The following is a 15,551-nucleotide window of genomic DNA, read 5'->3' on the forward strand; positions in this document are numbered from 1 at the left end:
AATCCCATGACGGCCCTCAGTCTCCAAGACCGTTTGTATAAACAAACATATGTACAGCACCCACATTCAGACAGCAAACATATGGTGGGCATAAATTACTTGGCATCCTTACCAAAGCTTAAAATTAATTTTTAAAAACCTGGCATGCTTTCTACCTGCATTTAATAGGCATGGCGATTAATTTTATGGAGTCGATTATGGCTGCATTATTAGTTTTAATAAATCATCAACGCACTGGTGCCGAAGTTCGCTATAACGACATCGCCGCTGCTGACATCTCAGTGACTGAACACGTCTGTCACTCAAACACAACCGCAGAGGTCAGACTTCGTGTATACTTTGAGTATTTATTGAATGTACAAAACTGAGGCAAGCTCTGTTTAATCCTCGTCTTCCTCCTCTTCCTCGTCCTGGTTGATCTGGAAGTAGCGTAGCTCGTAACTCTCCTTGGTGTTGGCTACGACACGCAGCCAGTCCCTCAGGTTGTTCTTCTTTAGGTACTTCTTTGTCAGGTATTTCAGGTACCTGTGGGCCAGTGACACACACAGTCAAGGCAGGAGAACCACAGCTGAACACGGACCTCAGCTGAACACGGACCTCAGCTGAAAGGAAAGTGAACATGTGCATTAAACGAGAAGCACCACTGAAGGCTCTGAGAGCAGGTAAACTTGAAGGAGTTCATGGAAGTGTCACAGACATTTCTCAAATCTGATGAGCATAAAAAAATACTAGTGGAAAAAAACCTAAAAACTTGTGATTCATGGAGTTTAATAACATGTTTCTGACTTTTAAATCAGAATTTGTGTTAACATTTTCAGAAGCAAAATTATTTATTTTAATATCAGTTCAAAAAGTGCACAATGACTTACTGGAAACATGTAATGAAAAACAAATAGCGATTGCATTTAATCACCCAGGAAATAATATTCATTTAACAATAATTCAAATTTTCATACAATTCAATTAGCTCAAAGTATCAATCTATAAGTATTAATTTTGGATGCACACAGACCCTATAACCCAAATAATTAAAAAATCTTGAACCAACATTCCTCAGCTATGCAGATTTTTCTTCTCAAATTGGGAAGCCTCTTGAAAAGGTTTATATATTGGTTAACATATCGGCAAACGCTTGTTAAAAATCAAGAGCGTGTGTGTAGTATCTGCCCGATGTGGCAATCTCGGTCGATATTCTCAGCTGACATTCAGGCCTTAGTCAGTATTCAAAGTTACTAGCATCAGAGCTAAAGCCATAACCAGCAATCAACTCTATTTTAGATGAGACAACCAGCCAATTTCTATGGTGAAGGATGAGGAATTCAGTCATCTCATTCACCACCTAGTACCTTGCAAGTCACCCAGGTCGGTGCTATTCTGCTGAAATCTCACTGCCTGCATTGGTGTTGTAGCTACACACATCCATGAAATCTTAAGATGCACTGTCACCAACATCAGTTTTACTACAAATTTGTGGAATTCAGAGGCTGGTTGCTTATTGGTAACTAATATCAGACAAAATATACTGGCTATCAGTAATATTAGACACAAATATACCGTTATTGGCACGACCAACAGAACGCGAATGTATACTCAAGATTTACTTAACCAAGATTAAACCCATTATAAACAGGTGAGCTCAATGTGGTATGAATAGGATTCATGGACATTTTCAGGAATTAATTTCTCAAAAAGCCTCATGCTTGCATATGGTCAGCAACCATATGCAAGCATGATGCTTTTGAGAAATTAATTTCTGTAATTTCATGACAGAGTGGCATAAAAGCATTCTGGGTAAGACTGTGCTTACAAGTTGCTTTTACAAGTCTGAAAAGTACTGGTTAGGGTGCTTTTTGTGCTTTTATGAAAGAAGACTCAAAACATGACAGAGACAAACATGCCCGACGAAGGCTCATCAGACAGGTCAAATTACTTGTTCACACATCAAGGTAGACGACCAAGGAATCGCCATCAAAAGATGGCTAATGATTCTGGGACGTTATCATACTTCAGCTTATCATACTTACTATGATAATACAAAATAAAGGCATCCGATTTTGGGATGTAGACATTATGGTATTTTCAATAATAATCTCAATTAAGAAACTCATTTAAAGTCAATAATCATAGCAGCTAAAGCACAAAATTCAAGATTTAAAAGTTCTATTGTCATTCCTACACATCAGCACACCGTGCTGAGAAAGGAACAACGTGTTTCTGAGTGTAGTGCACAGCAAAAAAGGACGATATCCTGGCAGTAATGAAATTACTTAATTCTGGGCGATTAAAACATTTTCTTTAAGCAAAAACAAAATCACACAAACGCGTCATGTCAAAATTATTTTTTGTTTAAACTTGGAAGCAGCAGCAAGAAGGATCAACACTTCACAGCTGAAGAAAATCATAAAATAACCAGCAGGTTTCACAGTATATTTCTGAACCAAACACAATAAAACACAAAATGTGGCTTGTAGTACTTAAACTGTAGTTAATTACATTTGAAATTTAGATCAAGGCAGAATCAATAGCCAATAAAAAGGGAATTCAGATATTATCTAAGTATATTGCCAAGTATTGCCCATGAGCAGTGAGCACTAAACTCAAATTCAATCAGGTATTTGGTCAGATTAAATTAATTTAAGAATAGTTTTTATCAAATAGTTTAGAATAACGGGCTTAGCTCAGGACCATTGTTACTTTTTTTTTTTTTAAATTTGAATCCAAATTTTACAAATTATGCATCATATTCATGTCAGAAAAGCAGTACTGTAAAATTAAATGGAACATTCTGCAGTAACTAACATAATAGTGCACTGTTTTTATAAGAAAAAAAAAAGTCCAACATTAGAAGAAAAGATTCAAAATTATTTAAAATTTCAAACTCAACGATGGGTCATGGGACTGAGTGGCTTAGAAGATACCAGAGATTAAAGCATTCAAAATGCAAAGCAATACGGAAAAGGATCAAATTAACTCGGGTACCACTGCGAGCTCATTACACAAGCATGGAACAAAAAACACACACAAAACCAGCACAGTAACCACAGAGGAACCACAACAACTTCCAGGCCATCATGTAAAAGCAGGAAAACTAAAGTGTCCATTTGCTGAGTAAAGGCTGGTGCTGGCATTGATCCAGCAATTTAAATGCGTGAACCCGGAGTACGGATCGGCAACGTCATTAAAATTTAGGTGACTGCAACCGGTTCTACTCCTTCTACACTGTAGAGGAGTCTCCTATGTTTGTATATTCGTGGGGAGGACAGTGGTACTAAGGCAGGGTACCTACCTCTTGGAAAAGGGGACTTCAGACGTCACTGCGATCTTGCTTTTGCTCCTCTCAATGCTCACCACACCGCCACCGAGGTTCCCAGCCTTGCCGTTAACTTTGATGCGCTCTTGCAGAAACTGCTCCTGTGACGAGTTACAGCACAAATAAGGTCGTCATGCTACATCAACACAGACAGGCTTCTGCCCCTTCCCAGCAATGCAGACTGACTGCACCACTCTGACATGACCTAGAATAGAATAGGGGAACTTCTTCTTAGAAGGTGAGAGGTGAGAGTAAGCGTGGGGGGGTCACAGGGCCCCTGGAGCTGGGGGGTTAAGGGCCTTGCTCAAGGGCCCACAGAAATGTGACTATTATGGACAGGTGAGCATACAGAAGTCTGTATCATTAAAGTGCCCTAAGATGACAAAACCCATCAGCCCTTCTCAGTCAGAAGCAGCTACATTTTTTGCCAAGTACAAGCAAGTATAAGGAATTCGTTTTGGTGCTTACATATTGCACAGTAGGTTATCACAACACGGAGCACAAACAGAATAACACACAGCACAACACAAGTGTGGACAATATTTAGTGCAAAAGGATAGGCATTCTGAGGGCTGGTTCAATAATTCCACGACTCTGGGGAAAAAAGCAGGAGCTGATAGTGTCCCATGGCACCTTCTGAACACCTGGATAATCAGGCTACAAATACAGCCTTGAGTCATGGTAACTTTACACGGTCTGTAGTGATTACAGGCAAAAGACTGTCACAAATATAGGTAAAAACATCCATTTAAGATATAAAACTGATAAAACAAGGCCTGTGTTATAAAACAGAGACACCAAGGATAAAGCAAACAATTAAATATCCAGTCAAATATGGTGAGATATTACTCTGCTTATGGACTCTATAGTTCAGTGGTTAGAGCGCGAGTCATATAAGGCAGGGATCATGAGTTCAGTCCTTGCTGAGGCTTACAAGTCATGCATCTGGACCATAACTGTGGGAGTGATGTGTGGTTCTGTCGGATGTGCCTGAGATTAGAAGGTTTCCGGTTCAAATACCAAATTGGCCGAACTGATTACACCATCAAGCCCACCAGCAAGGCCCTTAATCCTGAGCTGCATCAAGGACTGTCAGACACTGCATTCTCAATTTTATGTCACTTTGGATAAAAGCATCTACAAAATATGTAAAAACTGAAAAGCGTTCAAAAATCAGCTATTAAGGACATGGATACTTACAAAGTTCCCAGCGTCCATGATGCCATCTTCTACTGGGTGAGTGCAGTCCAGGGTGAATTTCAGGACCTGCTTCTTCTTCTTCCCACCCTTGACATTTGCCTTTTTCTAGTTCACAAACAAAATAGCATTAGCCACTCAAGAACACTAGACGGTTGGTGTCAATCGACAAATTCGTAACGTGAATATTCTTCCAATAATCGACTCATCCCTTATCTAGCACTGCCTTTCTAAAAACTTATCACACCAATAAAAAATTATATCTAATAAACACTAACACGACACTAAAAGAACAAAACTCTAATGTATTTCACACATAGATCTACATATCACAAATGTAATGACTACATTGCGGGGCACAACTTCGTTCGAAGCTACACCACCACTAACTACAATTACAGTCGATCGTTGAAACATAACTCATAAAGTCGGGGAAATGTCTCGAAAACTTTAATCGATGGCAATATTTGTACCATTCTTTTAAAAGAAACAGCTGACTTCGTCCAAAATGCATCAAATTAGATAACCAAACTGCAATGGTTATACGTGTGGAGAAAGCGCAGGCTGGCTATGAAGGGAGTAACAACGTGGTTCACAGAAAGCAGGCCCGTCTGTGGGGTAGTGTCCACAAATACTTATTACTAAAGACTAGCGTGATAAAACTGCGCACGATTAGCCGTTTCCTGTACCTCGTTCTTTTATACATTAACTACAGTGGTTACACGATCCGTCTGAAACACTTAAGCATGTTAAATGTTAGCGTGTAAAGAGACTCGATCTTATTACCCACCGGGGCCATGGCGAAAAACTCGCAGAAAGGAAGAGCGGGTTCTGCGCAGGCGCTTTGGAGCAAGTCTGACGAATCAAATGCCGAGATTATCGGAAGATCCGTGAATATGAAGTCGATTATTATAATAGAGAATAAACGGAGTGGAACCCAGCTTTATATTTTAAGTTATTTAATTACAAGCAAAAACATACAAAAATGTTCACAAATTCTAGTTACCAACTACCGAACTGTAGATTTTGCCTTAAATGTTCAAAATGTTTCTATACTCCTGTATAATCTTCTTGTATCAAAAAATCCTCCCAATGTAATGGAACTACAAAACAAAAGACAAAAACTATATAAAACAAACAGCGATGTAAAATATTTAAGTGAAAAATAGACAACAATACATAAAACGCGATTTCACAAGACCACATTTTCCCAAAACCTAAGAAAAAAAGGTACGTTTTAAGTTGCCCTTTAAAACCAAAACGCAATGACGGAGGAAGATTGTTTCACAAGCTTGGGGCAATGACTTGAAATGCCCGATCACAACGCGTTTAATTAATATTTAAATAATTACTATTCCACCTAGGTAAATGTGAAACCTGTTTATCAACACAATGAGTATCCTCCCCCCCCCCGATATCTCAGCAGGTGTTATGCCGAAAAAGGCATCCCTGCCATAGAATGTATGCCTGTCTCTAAATGACCGATTGGTCGCTGTTCTGAAACGAGTTGAGCTACTTTGTCGAGTTAGGCTACCGTAGTGCTAATCGTTAGCCCTCACCCTTACCCTAACCCTAATCCCCAAAAAAACCCGTAAAACCCTAACCCTAATCCCAAAACACCCCTAAAACCCTAACCCCACAAACACCCCTAAAACCCTAACCCCCCCCCAAAACCCCTAAAAGCTCAACTCGTCGGAACACCGGCATGCATTATACGGGAGGGATGCCTCTTTCGGCATAACACCGGCATCATCAGTTGTTCCCAACCATGTGTCCTGCAAAAATGTTTAGAAAACGCATAGACATGCAGGCAGGGTCCAGTGTACTGGTGATGAAAGTGCACGTATAAGACAGTACAGATAGACTCAGAAAAAAGGGCTTGATTTGAACGCATTTCAAAGAAATACAAATATGTTACAACATACAGCGTGAGTGAAAAGTTGGGAATCACCCAAATATTTTTATTGGAATAGTGATTCTTTATTCCACAAGAATATAAAATTTCTGCTTTTTGTTTATATTTATTGGTTGTGAAGTTTGACCGTGCAGACATTAAGCAACCATGCAGAGTTGCACTATGCATAAAGCCCATGCAGAGAGTGACATTATGCATTAAGCAACCATGCAGAGAGTGACATTATGCATTAAGCGACCATGCAGAGAGTGACACTATGCATTAAGCAACCATGCAGAGAGTGACATTATGCATTAAGCGACCATGCAGAGAGTGACACTATGCATTAAGCAACCATGCAGAGAGTGACATTATGCATAAAGCCCATGCAGAGAGTGACATTATGCATTAAGCAACCATGCAGAGAGTGACATTATGCATTAAGCGACCATGCAGAGAGTGACACTATGCATTAAGCAACCATGCAGAGAGTGACATTATGCATTAAGCGACCATGCAGAGAGTGACACTATGCATTAAGCAACCATGCAGAGAGTGACATTATGCATAAAGCCCATGCAGAGAGTGACATTATGCATTAAGCAACCATGCAGAGAGTGACATTATGCATTAAGCGACTATGCAGAGAGTGACACTATGCATTAAGCGACCATGCAGAGAGTGACACTATGCATTAAGCAACCATGCAGAGAGTGACATTATGCATAAAGCCCATGCAGAGAGTGACATTATGCATTAAGCAACCATGCAGAGAGTGACATTATGCATTAAGCGACCATGCAGAGAGTGACACTATGCATTAAGCAACCATGCAGAGAGTGACATTATGCATTAAGCGACCATGCAGAGAATGACACTATGCATTAAGCAACCATGCAGAGAGTGACATTATGCATAAAGCCCATGCAGAGAGTGACATTATGCATTAAGCAACCATGCAGAGAGTGACATTATGCATTAAGCGACCATGCAGAGAGTGACACTATGCATTAAGCAACCATGCAGAGAGTGACATTATGCATTAAGCGACCATGCAGAGAGTGACACTATGCATTAAGCAACCATGCAGAGAGTGACATTATGCATAAAGCCCATGCAGAGAGTGACATTATGCATTAAGCAACCATGCAGAGAGTGACATTATGCATTAAGCGACTATGCAGAGAGTGACACTATGCATTAAGTGACCATGCAGATAGAGTGTGACATTATGCATTAAGCAAGCATGTAAAGAGTGACTATGCATTAAGCGACACTATGCATTAAGCGACCATACATTATACAACACTATGCATTAAGCGACCATGCAGAGAGTGACACTATGCATATAATGACCATGTAGATAGAGTGTGACATTATGCATTAAGCGAGCATGTAGAGAGTGACTATGCATTAAGCGACCATGCATTAAGCAACACTATGCATTAAGCGACCATGCAAAAGTGACCATGCAGATAGTGACATTATGCATTAAGTGACCATGCAGATAGTGTGACATTATGCATTAACGAGCATGTAGAGAGTGACTATGCATTAAGCGACCATGCATTAAGCGACACTATGCATTAAGCGACACTATGCATTAAGCGACCATGTAGAGAGTGACACTATGCATTAAGCAACCATGCAGAGAGTGACATTATGCATTAAGTGACCATGCAGATAGAGTGTGACATTATGCATTAAGCAAGCATGTAAAGAGTGACTATGCATTAAGCGACACTATGCATTATACAACACTATGCATTAAGCGACCATGCAGAGAGTGACATTATGCATATAGTGACCTTGCAGAGAGTGACACTATGCATTAAGCAACCATGTAGAGAGTGACACTATGCATTAAGCGACCATGCAAAGAGTGACAATTTGCATATAGTGACCTTGCATAGAGTGACATTATGCATTAAGCAACTATGCATTAAGTGACTACGCAGAGAGTGACACTATGCATATAGTGAGACCATTTTACAGAATATGTTCAATGCACTTTTCAGTTAAATGTCTTTTGCAATTTTAACCATGTGATTATCTTTCCATTTGGACTTATTGAGTTGATTTCAAAGTGGTGGCCTTCATGACGGCAGAGGGGTTTTCATGCAAACCTCACAGACTCACCCACTGGCCTAATGCAAAATAAGCACAGAATGGAAAATTAATTAGCTAATACAAAATTGTACAATCATTCATGTTATGGAGATATGCGTTTTGTATACAGTAGGTCTTTTATTTTCAGTTTTCATATACACAAAACAGATAGCAAATTGCAAATGCGTGTTAAAAAAACTCCAGGGAACAATTGTTACGTAAAAAAATAAGGGCAAGGTTTGAGGGCAGAGGAACCGATGTTCCGATTCCCACCCTGTTGTCCGTCGTTTATATTATTTATGAGGGTCAGTATGAACAGGCGTTTCAAAATCCCGCTCCCAGCTTATCAGTGTCACCTGCAGCTGCCCGTCTAGTGTAGAGTTGGGAGGTGTCACCCAGCCTGACGCCACCTTCCACGTGTCCCGGGAGGATCAGCGGAGGGATCGGGAATCGTTGTCATTCCGGCGTGCGGTTCCCGATAGGACAACAGCAAGGTAGGCAATCGGCAGCGCCTCATTTATGTGATTTACTGAAACCGACATTTCTCATTTTAGCGTTCTCAGTTCTCAGCTCTCATTGTCCCCGCTGAGCTGTTACGAGCACTAATCTTTAATTGCCTTTGTTACGAAGGCTAGTGCAACAACGTTGGATTATAACATACTAATTCAGGTTTATTAAGTATTCAATATATAGGCATATAAAGGTTGTCGGCTGCATTATGTTTTAGCGTTGCCTTTAGGAGAGTTCTTATGGGCGAGATCTAAAAGTTTCATGAAGTTAAGTTTGTCTTGAAGGATCTGATAAATGTGAAGTACAAACGTCAGTTTCAATAACAGACATGACACTTCAACTCTTCAGCATTTACTACAAATAAAATAATATTAAATGCTATAAAAGCACATTTTTTTCCTTTTGTAAGTGCAGTTAATAAATGCATGTTTTTAGCGTGAGCCTGTATAATGAAATCGATTCTTCCCCATGGTCTTAAGGACTACCCGTATGATTTCAGATGTCTGGCGGGATCTTCTCCCCCTTGGATAACTTGTACGATCCGGACAGCGCCAACTGCCACCCCCTGGTGTGTCACTTGTGCCACCAGCAGTATGAGCAACCGTGCCTGATGGACTGCTACCACACCTTCTGCGCTGCCTGCCTCCGCGGCAGGGCGCTGGACAGCCGCCTGAGCTGCCCCCTTTGTGGGTAAGGACTCGCGTATGAAACCGCGGCTTTGCCATCTATCAAGCTGAATAGTTAAAATGGCAGCATATCAATGGGATCAGTTTGTGTTATCGACTTTGTTTTTAACTGACACTATGCATTAAGCAACCATGCGGACAGTGAGACTAAGCACCAGGATCTCCACAGAGATATATCCAGAAGTTTTACTTTAGTAAGCACATATTACTACTACTACTACCCCTAATAATAATAATAATATTTATTATTATTATCATCATCATCATTATTATTACTATTATGTAACTGTCAAAATGTCCGTTTTGGAAATATATATTCCCTAGGTTAACAATAACTACCCATCTGAATATTTCTCTGGTAAACCTTTGCCAGGACAAAACTTGATCAAATAGGAAATATCCTGCAGTAAAAATGAACACAAATAATTATACCAAAACTAAGGATTTTCTTCAGATAGAATGAAAGATATTGAATGAAATGGTTACGTATTGTCATTGTCTATACTGGGAGTGTCATGGGATGATATAAAACATGAGCAGTTTCTTGAGTGCCTCATTTTACAGCACATGTGGATTCAGTTTCAAATAACTCCGGTGTGTTGGTGTCATAACTTGAGAAGTTTGCATAGCATCATGATTTGCCTAAATGTATTAATGTTACTAACAGTAATTCATTGATTAGATTTTATAAACATTTACATTTGCAGATAGTTAAATCAGTTTAATTTTATAGGCCAAGGTTTGCCATATTAGGATTACAGGAATTAAATCACGTATAGATTTAGATCTCCTTTCATCTCTGTCTTATACTACAAGGTATTAATCTTTGTTGTAAAACTTAACTGTCCTGTTAATCTGTAAATATGTTGTTGTAATCACACAGTTGCCATCTTTAAAATGGGCCCTGGAATTATTTGCCGGTGTTATTCTGACGATTAGGATTTTCATGCTCTGTGAAAAAAAATCTTGGGGTAGGAAATGAGGTTATGAAAAGACTTAATTGAATATGAAGAAATCACGGCGAAGCGTTGGGTGTTTGCGTAAGCGGGGGGGTCGAATGGGGCCGAGCTGAGGGAAGCCGACAGCTGGCGTACAAATGCTGCTTCTGTCTAACCTATGTGGAATCCATGGCGTGGTGGACTTGCCTCGTCTGATAAGGCCGTCATGCAGTCATGCTGTCAGGAAATAAGCCAGGTATTCTACACCCTTCCATTTGGCACCTGCTGACTGTAAGCTGAGGGTAATTAAACTAGACCCCTCATTCTGCAAAAAAAATAACAATAAAAAAAAGGTTTTGGCTGCCTTTGGAACTGCCTGAAAGACCGCGGGGAACTCTCACTTTCACTGAAGGCATGAAGACACCCCAAGACACGATATCAAAGGCGTGAGGACTGCGGGCGTGATGTATCTGATGGGTTATCTCATTCACCAAAGTCTCTGCGGGGGCAGGCTGTGTGTCTCAGTTCACGGAAAGCCAACTGTCACATTTGGTGTGGTATAAGATTTCCAACCATTGTCTCAGACATCGGTGGTAGCTAAGTCCAAAATACATTACAACATAATTTATATTGCAACAAAATTAGTATTTTTGTCATAGTTTTTGCCACATGTGGAAAATGATTTTTCCATGACACTTGTTTTGGTTTTCACTCAGGGAAATATACCGATCAGCAATAACATTAAAACCACTGACAGCTGAAGTGAGTAACATTGATTGTCTCATTACAGTGGCACCTGTGAATGGTCTCGTGAGTGAGGAGTCAGTTCTTGGAGTTGATGTGTTGAAAGCAGGAACAATGGGCAAGCATAAGGGTCTGAGCGACTCTGGCCAGAGTTAAATTGTGATGGCTAGATGCCTGTGTCAGAGCATCTCCGAAAGAGCAGGTCTTGTAGGGTGTTTCCAGTATGCAGTGGTCTGTAACTAGTAAAAGTGGTTTAGGGAAAACCAACCGGTGAACCAAAGGTGTGTGGGGAACAAAGGATAGCCCATCTGGTGTGACCCTGTAGGAGGGCTACTGTAACACAGACTGCTGAAAAGGTTCATGCAGACTATGATAGAAATGTGTCAGAATACACAGTGCATCACAGCTTGCTGCGTATGGGGCTACGCAGCCGCAAACCAGTCAGGGTGTCCATGCTGACCACTGTCTACCGCCGAAAGTTCCTACAATGGACATGTGAGGGTCAGAACTGGAAAGTGGAGGCCTGGTCTGATGAGTCATGTTTTCAGTTACATCATGTGGACAGCATGCTGTCTGTGTTTGTCTTTTGCCTGGGGAAGAGATGGCACCAGGATGCACTATGGGAAGAAGGCAAGCCGGCGGAGGCAGTGTGATGCTCTGGGCAATGATCTGCTGGGAAACCTTGGGTCCTGGCATTCATGTGGGTGTTACTTTGACACCTACCACCTACCTAAACATTGTTGCAGACCAACTACACCTCTTCATGGCAACAGTATTCCCCAACGGCAGTGGCCTCTTTAAGCAGCACAGTGTATCCTGTTCAGGAATGGGTTTGAGGAACATGCAAAAGAGATCAAGGTGTTGATTTGGCCTCCGGATTCCCCGGATCTCAGTCCGATTGAGAATCTGTGGGATGCGCTGGACAAACAAGTCCGATCCACGGAGACCCCATCTCACAACTTACAGGACTCACAGGATCTGCTGCTAATGTCTTGGTGCCAGAAACCACAGGACACCTTCAGAGGTTTTGTGGAGTCCATGTCTCAATGGGTCATGAGGGAGACCTACTGAACATTTGGCAGGTGGTTTGAACGTTATAGCTGATAAATGTAAAATCTTTAATGTATGATAATGTTGCACAGAATTACACACCTTGGGAATGTCTTCACTTCCATAGGATTTTAACTCGTACAAGGAATTGTTTGCATTTTTTAACTTTTTCTTTTTTTTTAAATACAGTCAGATCAGCATTTGAAAACCCTTTGAGGTTTTAATTTAGAGCAGCCTCCCCAGCACAGATGTGAAAGTCATACAGCAATATCTGTCCCTCGCCAAGTAGCGTTTCTGCGGATGCCGCACAGGAAAGTCGAAACACGGGATATGCCTGAAGCACGTGCGGGGGCGTGGCTGCCCCCCCCCCTTTACAGCCGTGTCAGGGTGACGAAAAGGCACCAACTGGGTGCAGGGAGTCAGGGAGTTCTTTGTTTGTAATTAAGGGGCTTCTTCCATTTCGTTGGGTACCCAGGCTGAAACCCTACCCCAGCAGGGCGACCCCCGGCTCCTGGTTCCCCCCCACCCCGTCCCTCCCAGGCTATTTTTGAGCCATATTGTCTCCCGATTTACCGATGCCGGCTCCCGGTCGTGGGGGGAGCCTGCCCTCGTGTTGCTGTGACCTTTGGCTTTTGAGTTTCTTCTGGTGATTCCTGAGCCCCGGCTGTGGGTGGAGACACTGCTTTACCCGCATTGCCTAGTGGATCCTCAGCAGTAGGACTCGGTACCGGCGACACCTTGAGGGACTTCTGTGGCCAGTCCAGCATGCTCCTGGGGGAGCTAGATGAACACATGTAAGAATGATGATCCTCTGTCTTTACTGATGGGCGCTCACAAGGAGTGGGCTGTGAATATAAACTGGTTTTTTTATGCAGCACGTTGCTGATTGATGGCATTCAATCTGTAATTACTGGTTTTGTTATATTACAAACTCTGTGTGAAGGAGCTGTTGAAAGTGGCGAGGTTATATATGTTTGTGAAGTTGAATGGGGACAGATTGTTAGATCTATATTTTGAGAATGAATTGGCATATATTTACATATTGATTTGGGAATATTTCATTATAATTCTGCTTCAGTTCATATGGGTTCATGAAGTGTTGCTTCACCTGATGTCAGGATTCAAAGTAAAAACAAAAAACTGCTTTCCACGAGATAGAATTTTAGATGGACTTGTCAGTTATGTAAAGTGATGACCAATTTGATATATAATTATTATTTGTTAATCGTGACAATAAGAGCAAAGTTGTGAGCATCCAGACGTACTGATGAAGAAGTTCCGCTACGGATCCCGCAGTGTTAGTACCTCATTTCACCAGCATGTTGTGTAGTCAAGGCAAACAATCAAGGCTGTGCACATCGGTCCAGTGAAGTTTGAGATGAAACTAGGTGGTGTGTGTTTTTTTTTTTAATGCATCCAGATTACACCAAATTGTTTATATTGACAAAATTAGATGCAAAACGTCTGACTTTTCTCATCCCAGCAGCCTTTTCCTAACCATAAAGGTATAAGTACGTCAAAAGGTCAGCTGATTGTGCATAAAGTATCTGAGGTTGTAGGATCGAGTCCAGCAAAATGCTAATATTTATGAAGATCCTTAAAATGCTTCAGATTCAAAAATATCCACCCGTGTAAAACTAAATGCTTTTATAAGAGCATGTGCCTCAAAACTAATTATAACAATGTTAAAATAGTATAATTTATTTTCAGTGCAGTGTCTGTTCCTAGAATGTTTATGTTTGGATTGGGTGTTGGTTTTTATTATACATCCACACCCTGGATATTCGCTCCCGTGTTTTCCTGCTGAACGCTTTGAGGTTGAGTATCTGTCTTGCTAAAGCCAAACCAGACGTACTGAGCAGAGATGTGTGGTCTCACCCGGTACTACTGGTGGAGCAGGAGAAGAATCGCTTCCACAGTGCAGTCAGTGGGTCCCCAGCTGGATGAGGCAGAGTGCAGTGCTATTTTTGCCAGTGACAACGGCCAGGGCAGGATTTATGATATCTAGGAATTCAAGGCCCTGCTATTTGTGCCACACAAGGACCTTACTATTTGTAGAACACAAGTGCTCTGTTGCTACGAACGGCCGATAAACAATATCTCTGGCTGGACGGCAAATATATTTAGACGACTGGTCAACAGCTGTTGCGATTCAGGGGATTGTTTCTACAATCAAAACAAAAGGGGCCTTTTGTGGGGGATCCGGCTACCATGCCGATTGGTCATTCTCTGTAAATTTTGACGACCAGGGTGGGGGGGAACCCCTTTCGTAGATTTGACAACCTGGGGAGAGCCCTTTGTTTTCTACCGGAGGGCTGAACTAAAATATGAGGAGTGTACTCATAATTTTAGCAGCAGGCTACGTGATTGGCAACAAAAACATTTTTTTTTGAGGGGGGGGGGGGGCGGGCATCAAACCCATTATTTTAATATGTGGCTGTGTGCATAGTGGTGACATTTCTGGCTTTTCGACCCTAATTTTATAGGGTGAAAAATATCACAATAATGTCGAAATAAGATTTACTATGTAGTCTTGCGTTTCTCAGATTTATTTTTGAATGCTAAAAGAAGGTTATCTTGGATATAAAAAACTTATTGCAGGCTCCACAAACAGTTCCTTCCTTTCTGAACGTCTTCCTTTTTGAGAACATCTTGAAATTAGATCACAATTAGATGAAATTAGATGAGATCTCAAATTATTTTTCTCCCATGCCACACTGATTATATGTCACTGTTCTAAAATATGGAAAGTTTTTCTTGTGATTCGGCTATATTTTATTTGAAAGCCCATTTATGGTCTTCATATCTCCAGTACCACTTTTATGAGAATAATTTATTTTTATGAGAAATAATATGAGAAATAATTTCATTATTTTAATGGGATAGCTAGTATTTTGAGAAATTAAATTAAGAAATTAAATATTCAGATTTGACTAGCAAGCTTTGTCTGCACTTTGCTGTTAAATAAGGCACATTGATACTGAGTATGATTATTACATATTCTGACATCACATATTCTTTTGTCAAGATGAAGTGATAAGAATGCAACAAAAGATCATTAATTATTTCAGCTACAGTCAGAATTTAATGTTGAATAGTTTGATTATGATCTT

At 40.8% G+C, this 15,551-nt stretch overlaps 2 protein-coding genes across 5 annotated transcripts in view; one reads left to right on the plus strand and one right to left on the minus strand.

The window, feature by feature from the left end:
• Positions 1-327: 327 nt before the first annotated feature.
• Positions 328-5,440, minus strand: LOC111859070 (large ribosomal subunit protein eL22-like). Its single transcript, XM_023841426.2, has 4 exons — positions 5,298-5,440; positions 4,511-4,615; positions 3,287-3,411; positions 328-525 (listed from the first exon to the last, which is right to left on the minus strand). The coding sequence occupies exons 1-4, from the start codon at positions 5,304-5,306 to the stop codon at positions 381-383; spliced, it is 384 nt and encodes a 127-aa protein (XP_023697194.1). The 5' UTR covers positions 5,307-5,440; the 3' UTR covers positions 328-380.
• Positions 5,441-8,934: 3,494 nt separating this feature from the next.
• The window catches only part of rnf207b (ring finger protein 207b), a 29,453-nt gene continuing 22,836 nt past the window's right edge, over positions 8,935-15,551 (plus strand). Inside the window, exons 1-2 of one of the 4 annotated variants that reach the window (XM_023841469.2) lie at positions 8,935-9,004; positions 9,520-9,710. In XM_023841469.2, coding sequence (XP_023697237.1) covers positions 9,520-9,710 — 191 coding nt within the window. In that variant the 5' untranslated portion in view covers positions 8,935-9,004. Of the gene's footprint in view, positions 9,005-9,499; positions 9,711-13,017; positions 13,233-15,551 lie in introns of those variants that run through there. The other 3 variants (XR_002841735.2, XM_023841468.2, XM_023841470.2) reach the window with 3 other exon arrangements.

This window comes from Paramormyrops kingsleyae, chromosome 6 (assembly GCF_048594095.1).
Source record: "Paramormyrops kingsleyae isolate MSU_618 chromosome 6, PKINGS_0.4, whole genome shotgun sequence".
Taxonomy (NCBI): Eukaryota; Metazoa; Chordata; class Actinopteri; order Osteoglossiformes; family Mormyridae; genus Paramormyrops; species Paramormyrops kingsleyae.